Source organism: Gavialis gangeticus, unplaced genomic scaffold, assembly GCF_001723915.1.
Source record: "Gavialis gangeticus isolate Ggan-Ray unplaced genomic scaffold, GavGan_comp1, whole genome shotgun sequence".
In the NCBI taxonomy this organism is placed as follows: Eukaryota; Metazoa; Chordata; order Crocodylia; family Gavialidae; genus Gavialis; species Gavialis gangeticus.
Window position 1 is genome coordinate 39,202,667 of NW_017729022.1, and position 8,943 is coordinate 39,211,609.

The 8,943-nt window shown below is 37.4% G+C and overlaps 1 protein-coding gene across 2 annotated transcripts in view; it reads left to right on the forward strand.

The window, feature by feature from the left end:
- METTL25 (methyltransferase like 25) overlaps window positions 1-8,943 on the forward strand; it is a 171,136-nt gene that overhangs the window by 76,385 nt on the left and 85,808 nt on the right. For both annotated transcript variants that reach the window (XM_019514805.1, XM_019514806.1), the window contains 2 exons: window positions 3,126-3,770; window positions 7,456-7,600. In XM_019514805.1, coding sequence (XP_019370350.1) covers window positions 3,126-3,770; window positions 7,456-7,600 — 790 coding nt within the window. The remainder of the gene's footprint in view (window positions 1-3,125; window positions 3,771-7,455; window positions 7,601-8,943) is intronic.

Sequence of the window (8,943 nt, forward strand, 5' to 3'; positions counted from 1 at the left end):
TGGGTCGAGTACCCATAGGACTATTAGGCCTGTGTTTCCCCAAGGACACAGGGCCAAGAGAGTCCCTTCTCGGGGTGGTGGCAGCTTACGTTACCCCCAGGCTAGTGAGTGTGCTCCAGGAAGGGGGTCAGCCGGATGCAAGGCACCCCTAGGGAGGCACTCAGAGCCTGGAAGGTGGTCAGGCACAGTGAGGTGGGTGGCTAAATGCAGGAGTGTCCCCTACTGGCCCGCCACGCCTCCAGGCAAACAAAGACCTGTCACAGGATGGATCTGGCCCACAGGCTGTATTTTGCTTACCCTTGCCGCATGGGGACAGAGAAAAGTCCATCTCTATCAAGATTGCCAGGATGCAGATGCTGTTGTCTTGCCAGCTGGAGATGGAACAGTGTTTTCAGCATGTGTTTGGAGCTCTAGCAGCAATGAAAAATGTGAATCGTCTTGACAACCTTAACATGACTCTCCTTTATGTCATTAGTAGCAAATTCTTCCCTGTCCCACCAGCATTTTCCTACCTTATATGGATTTAGCTTCTGGCAACTGTTGGTTTTCAGTGTCTTTCTTCACATATTGTGAAAGCAATGACACATGGTATTTGTATTTGGTGTCAAGGCAGATACTGCCCATGTTTCTTGGTATGTCAGTCTGTTTTGTCTCATAGGCTCCATTAGCAGTTGCATATAAATACTAAATAGTATGCAGAATAGGTCCCTAGTAGATCTAGTTGGTAAGACAGAGTAGAAGATTCTCGTCGCATACCTTATTCTGAGAGAAAACTGGAGCCATGTGCTATTTCAGTTCTTAACTCCTGCTACATTTGGCACAACTGCTTATTAATAACTGCAGCATGTTATTATTATCTGTTATCATCTGATGCCTGGCAGGTTGCAGTAAAACTGTGCATTTTTCAGTGGGTGACAGTGTACATTTTTCATTTGATTTCAGACATCTTTGGACAGAGAACTGACTTTTGGTGATGTTTTGTTGGGTTTTTTTTACTGAGGACTTTAATCAAAAGCATTACAGCAGTATGTCACTAAATATGAAATGCAGGCTGCTTTATATTAACTCTTTTTCCATCATTTGGTCATATATTACAACAGAATTTTATTTCTTTAAAGTTACAAATCCCTAATATATGAAAAGAGCTTTCCAGTTGCATTTTAAAAATCTCCTTGTCAGTTATTAAAAAGCAACTTCCTTTGTTTTGATTACCTTTAAACTTAGAAATATATATGAATTGTAAAGTTTTAGGAGAGTTATTTTCCTTAATTGAGTTTTTTCTCAAACGTTCTTACAAAACGTGTGCATATGTATGTGTGTGTGTATATGTGTGTGTGTATATATATAACATTTAATTAAAAATTCTAGAGCTATGAAAACATCACACATTTTACAACTGCACAGATCTACAAGGTGTTTCTTTCAAAAATTACAGTTCACTGAAGGATTGAAAAGTGCCCTCAGCTGCACCTCCATACCTATGATGTATAATGTGTGGTAGAGGATAGTGTTCTCTTGTGGAGCTTTATTATGTAGTATAACAAATAGTAAAAAGGTTATGAAGGCTGAAACTATGCCTACTGTAATCACTTACAGGTTAACTCTATGGGTTAAAACATTTAAAACATCTTTAAAGTTATGTTGCTTTAACAGTCACGTTTCTAACCTGTTCTAATATCATTCGTAATATCTATTGTAACTGACACCATCGTACAAGTGACATTTTTATATAAAATCACCCTTAGCTTATTTTCTTTTGTATACATGCTTTTTTTTAATGCATTTGTTAAACTTGCTTTAGAGATTACCACATGCCCAACAAAGCATTGAAGATGGTGTGTGATACAATTAAGATTTAATTCTTTTTACACTGTCTACTTAATTTGTTATTTGATGCTGCAAAATGCTGAAATACTTTTGGAAGATTGTGTTTCTGCCTTTCATGTGCCAGGGAGTATTTAAAAAGTTTAAATATATAGTACCTAGCACAGTATAGACAAAGCATTGGAGTTTATTATATCATGGAAATTTCATTTTAAAAGATCATGGTTGGCATATACACTATAGAATGATGATTACCTTTCCTTATGTAATCAGTGGAGTTACAGCAGGGATTAATTCAATCCAGTCTTTTTGTTTCAACATAAAATCACTGCCTTTTTTTAATAAATATTTTGTTTAACATGCATATAAAGAACATACATATATTTTTCAACTTGGCAACAAATAAGCTAGAAACAGTTTTTGTATTTGTTTAAAATAAATAAGTTTTCAGATGATTCACTATCTGAGTTTGTCCAGTGGGTTTCTTTCATAGAAAGAATACAATATGTTTTAGAGACTCAAGCATGAAAAGACTTGTGACATTTTCTGTGCTGCAGTAATATCCATCTTTGAAATTTAGCCTATCATTCTTTCATCACTGGCAAAAACATTCCACAGACTTTATTTTCTTTTGTTTTGGATCTTATGGTGGTGGTGACAAAAATGCAAGTAAAATGTATTTACAGAAATTATAACCAAAGTGTGTCTTGTCTCTCACTCACCACTAGTCTATGTAGATGCACATTTGTCCTGAAAACCTTAAGGATTCTAAGCTTTCAGCCTACACATTCTGGCCAGGCATCCCTTCTCATCAACTGACAGCTGGAAAAATCCAGTGTGTGAGCTCTGGAGTCCTGTGTGTGCCACTTCAAGAAAAATCTTGCCATGGGGATGACATACTTTGGGTTAGCTGCCCAGAATAGGCTGCCAAAGTATGCCAAACATGTCCACACCATCCTCTTTTTCCCCTTATAAAAGGAACTTCTGTGCCAAAATGTACATTAAAAGCCACGTATGAAACGCTAGGACATTTAGAGTCGCGGTTATTTCATTGACTATGTTTATGGTGTAGAACAAAACAGCTTAACATTTTTGTCTTATAGAAATAACAGTTTTCTGTTTTAAAACCAGAATCTGAGCAATATAGTATTTGTTAGCAGAAATAAGTGGAAAATAAATTAAGTTAAACTTATTTTTCTTGGGGGGAGGTACTCACTCTTAGTATTTGAATGAAACATTGTTTATTTATTATTCATTAATATAGTGCATGCTATTTTTTTCCTTTTTGTTCCTTACCCTAGGTTATTGACCTGGGTTCTGGAAAAGGCTACCTGAGTTCCTTTTTGTCCATGCAGTATAACCTAAAGGTTTATGGAATTGATTCCTCAAGCACCAATACTCATGGAGCTAACGAACGGAATAGGAAATTGAAGAAACACTGGAGAGCCTATCAAAGTCGGGCAAAAACAGGTGTCAAAGGCCAAGTGTTGGAAGAGGCAAAGAAAGGGCCAGTGGAGGATGAAATGAAATGTAAATCAAGTATCAATGAGGACCTCTTAAATGCTAACAACCATCTTCACGGTGAGGATCATCTGGCTACTTCAGCTTCAATTTCTCTGGAAAGTGCTGGCGTTTTCACAGACTCTGCAATGTCTAGAACTAGCAAACAAACTGAACTTCATGGAGTGGCACAGCTACAGTCTTATAAGAACAAACTTGCTGAAAATGCCTTTTCTATTATGAACATCCTGCCTAGTGATGCTATAGAAGGTACTTCTTCATCCAAAAATAACTACCTAGAGCTCTCTGAAGATGAAAAAGAACAAAGAAAAATGGCCTCCATCAAGGCCAGAGCAAGCAAGTCAAATGAATCAAACATTTATTTTCCATTGACCTCATATATCACTGCGGGAACAGAACTCTCTGACATCATTACAGATCTAGAGGTTGTTTCACTTACATTTTTCAACTACTATTGTTTGATTCTATGTTGCCTTACATCTTGTGTAGTCACTGTCATAGTGCAGAGTGGGTATAGAATGCAGTCAGCTGTGCGAGCAAGCAGACAATTCTGACTCAGTACTGCATTTCTTGCTGATGTATTCACTGTTTCTTATTTTAGTGCATCTGTTAGACCATTTTGGATTGGATTTGAAGTGTAGCTAAAATTAACATTTAAAATGTAGTTAAAAGATATTATTCAGCTACCCTACAATAATTTATATTCTGATTCTGCATATATTCTGATTATATATGTTTGATTCTAATTAATTATTTAGAAGAATTTGGTGAACTAACTGCTGTCTAGTAAAAGGGCTCAATCCACAAAGGTATTTAGGCAGTCAAAAAATGGAAGGAAGAAGAACAGCAGAATAAATACACTGGACTTCATAAAAGCAGACATTTACAAATTTGAGGAATCCAGGCAGGATTTCATGGAAGCAAGTCTCAGGGCAAAAGGAGCTGGTTGTACTTTAAAGAGACTTTAATAAAGATGCACAGCAAGCTATCCCAATGCAAAAAAAGGATAGGAAATGCGGCAAGAGACTGGCCTGGCTAACAGTGATCTCTTCAATGAGTTGCAATTAAAAAAAGGAATCTTACAAAATGTGGTAACTTGGCCATTTAAAATGGATAGGCTGATTTGGCAATCAGAACACTGCCTAGCAAGTAGAGTTGGTAATTAATCTTTTGGGGCAATATCCACTGCTCTCAGCGCTAGGCTATTACCAGCCCTGAAAGTACCTAGATCATGTCAATTTCAAGGCGTCTTTTAGAAGGCAACTAACAATGTATCCTGCCTTTATAAGGTGCAAACAGCTAAGTGTAGGCTGTTCCTACAGGGAATAACATACCTGCAGGAATATTAATATTGAAATTACTGGAATTTGGCAAATGGATTGTGCCATTTGCATAATTTAAATGGCAGCTTGCCTTACCCATGGGTATCTTAAGTGGTTTATACAGTATTCTTTTAATCTTGGTCCTAATATTTATTTAACCTTTCCTTAATTATTTAAACATATTTAGTAATGTGCCTCTGGTAAAAGTCTGCAAGAAGTAAATGCAAACAGTATTTTTATAGTTTGGATGGTCATCACTATTTTTAAACTGATTGTGGTATAATAGTAATAATGAGATGATCTCAGTGCCCTGCAATTTATATATATTACACTGATGTGAAATGTGTACAGTGATGTCAACGTTCTTGCCATTCAGCTGTTTTCATGCACCGCAAAATGGCCTTGTCGACTTAAGACTTGGCTTAGGAAGATTATTAAGTTCCTCAGAAATTGTTAGTGTATTAAATGTAGGCAGTTTTTTTTGTTTACATCAAAGATCAGGAGGAGGGATATGGGATAGAACAGACAGCCAAGAAACAGGAGTGGATCTGCAAGTACCTGTTATGAGTCTCAGTGTCTTATTCAGTTGAGTCACTGAGGCTGGTATGAGTGCTCCTTCCCCAAACTGGTAGACAATACTCAGCTGCTGAATAAGCAAGGGCCAGCAACAGTGTTCTAAGAGCTTCAGAATCACATCCCCAACTCATACCAGCAGTTTTGAGATGATGTTATTACGTATGGCAAGTTTGTTCTGGGTTATTTGTATATGATGCTTATAGGTGAGCCTGGCTGAAGTGGACTTCTAAATACTTGGGGTCGGGTTCATACCTAACCAGTTTCCACAAAAGCTGATTCTTAGTTGGTTGTTCACCTGGGCGTTTACAAGATGAAAAAAGATGGTGACGCTATCAGTGAACAATGCTAAGAACAACTGTGTACACTACACAATGAAATAGATGTCATGTAGCTGCTTAGCACAGCACTAGATGTGGCCTAAGGAGGGCATAATATCTGCTAATGTATGATATTGTTGGTATTGGCAGCAATATGTGCTTTTTGCAGTCTTCCCAAGTTCTGAGGCTATTTAGGGGAAAATGGAAATATTTCTGATTTATTTGGTGGAACTTCAAAGTGATTTGACTCATTGAAAAAAATATTGGATTGCAGTTATAAGGAAAGGCACATATATTTTAGAGCTACTGAATTCTAGTAGGTGGATGTACTGGTCTTAAGTCACAGAACCAGAATCTGCTCTCAGATGAATGAGTGAGGTCCTAAATTGGTGGGGTTACAACAGTGTAATTGATTGTACTAGGATAGCGAAGAGATACTTGCCTTTTGAACTGACAGAATTTATAGATTACTTTAACAGATTTTTCATATCTGCTGTATCTTGTGGCCACCTTCTACTATCTTTCTTTTGGAATAAATCTGTCCAGTTTTTCCAATCTGTCCAGTTTTTTTTTAATACAAATATTTAAATGCTGTTTTTTTTCAGCGCATGAACTTCCATCTCTTTCTGTTGTCCCTCCAATAGTCTTTTGCCATCTCGCATTACCACTGAGCAAGAAGTACCACAAAGTGTACATCTAGGGTGCATACATATACTAAGTCAACTTAAAATAAGGTGACTTAACTAAGTCGATTTAAGCAAGTCAACTTAAGCCACATTGGTGCCTTCACATGTACAGCTCTTTGACATGATGGCAGCCATCTTGTGAACTAAGTCAACTTATTTAATGTGACTCAGATAATATACCTCCGAGGTGTATTATCTTGCACTGCATTGAAATCAACTCTGCTCCATACACGTGTGTATGCTCTGACAGTTAAGTTTTCTTTAAAATGTTAAGCTGGCTTAACTATCAGAAAGTTAGTAGGTGTGTGTGTACCCCTAGCCAACCATTAGATAACAAGTGCGTGGAGCAAGCTAGGTGGAACTTCTTAAAGGCTGAAACAGGGAACGAAACACACAGAAGAAACAGATGGAGGGGGAGAGAGGGTGTTATCTAATTGTAAACTAGTTATTAACTTTGTAATACTTTCTGCTAAGTGGTAATGTGAGACGGCAAAAGGCTTATTGGAGGGACAACAGTAAAAGATGGAAGTTCATGCATTAGAAAAAATGTAACACCTGTATGTGACCACTGACTGTTCATTTCCAGTATGGGTTCTTACAGAGAAAATGTACCTCACAATAAAAATAAAATTTTTAAAAGTACAGTATACATATTCTGCCTCAAATTACTTGCTGTTTTCTATTTTAGGCAGAAAGCACAGCGCATGTCTATTCAGGCATTGATAAGCTGTAGGATTGTCAAGGGTAGTTTGGAACATGTTAAAGTAGGAATTACTAAGTAAAAATCTAGAAGTAAAGAAAAAAATAATAATAATGTTGAGAAGGAAAAGGGTCAGAAGAAAATGGCCAGTATTGTTCTCTGACTAACCAGACAACTGACTCAGAGTCAGTTACGAGTGTTGGACTTTGATTTCTCCTAGTCAAAGAAAGTACAAATAAGAGTATCTCCACAACTCCAACAAAACGAAGAACACTTCCATTCCTTGATTGTATTTTAAAGGAAGGAGGTTCACATTTTATTAGTACTCAAGTGTTCACAGTATTCTGCAAAAATTTCCAGAATAGGACACCAGGAGTCCTCATGAGCTTATATATTAAAAACTTACAGCAGTTTAGCTATTTGCAGCATATCTGGTTGAACTGTTCTTGTTGTTTCCCTCTCTCTCTGTTGAAAAGAAGTATTTTTATTTGTTTTTATTTTATTTTTAGGACTGCATAATGGTGGGTCTACATACATGTGGAGATCTTGCTTCAAATACACTGCGAATTTTTACTGCTACGCCTGAAATCAAGGCAGTTTGTAGTGTGGGCTGCTGCTACCATCTGTTGTCAGAACAGTATGAAAACCAAAAAGGTACTGTAACTCTTCTAAACCAAAGTTGAGGCTGCCAGCTTGCAAGTTGAGAACATTATACCCTTTTAATTAATAACTACCTGTTTCTGTTCCTTTCTAGTAGCTTATTTATTACTGGTTTTAATTACATTATGTGGTTCACTCACATTATGCGGATGCCCTGTAGCTTTCCTGTTTTGCCAGTATTTCCAATATTCTTACTGAAATCAGGAGCATTAATGCAGAAGGTTTTATGTGGTTACAAATACAGCTTTTTTTATTCTATTACTTCACTCATAAAATGTGTGTGTATGGGGGGTGGGGTTGGGGAATATGTTTTCATCTTTCTGAAATATTTTGTGCCAGATTTTGCCCTTGGCTACATGCACACAACTTATATGTATGCTGAGTTGTGCCCTTTAAATTTAAGCTTAATACTTTAAAAAGCACTCATCAGCATAGCATTCTGGGGCATTGGCAGAATTGTTGTAGAACAGTACATGTACAACAGATTTTTGTGGGGAGCAAAACTGAATGTTTTCTGACTGTTAGTTCACGCTGAATGAAAAGTTTTATTTCGGGAGCTATTCTTTTTTATTTCTGGGAGAAGGTTGGTATTTTTAGTTGTAAAAATTCTTCATACTTCATTAAAGCCTTGCAAAGAGGAAGGAGTTGGAGATTGTAGTTGCACAACTTCTATCAACATATACTGTAATACATAAAATTCATGGACTGCTGTGTTATCACAAAAACAGGTCTGGCATTTCATACTTAGCAGTGGAAGTATGGTCTTGGTATCACTAAAAATCCCGTGGGAAATTTAAATTAAAGCTTAAAATCGAAAAATGCAAACAACATCATGTTGGTCTCCTGTAAACTGACAACAGTGAGAATCTGGACAAAATTTTAGATGAATATCTGTAACGTATTTTTAATTAAAAATATGTGTGTCATTAAGCAAATTATTGTTAATGCTCACAGGATTCTGTACCTGGGTCATAGTTTCATAGTAGCTAGGGTCAGGAGGGACCTGAACAGATCATCTAGCCTGACCCCCTGCCCCAGGCAGGAATGAATGCTGGGTTCACAAGACCCCAGACAGGTGATCATTCAACCTCCTCTTGAATTTGCCCAAGGTAGGGGCGAGGACCACTTCCCAGCAAAGTTGGCTCCAGATTCTGGCCACCTTAACTGTAAAATACTGCCTTCTGATCTCTAACCTAAACCTATTCTCCATCAGGTTATTACCATTGTTCCTTGTCACCCCAGGTGGTGCTGGGGAAAAAGGGGATCTACCCATTTGCTGATGATCTCCCCTGATGAGTTTGTAGGCAGCTACGAGGTCCCCCCTCAGCCTCCTCTTG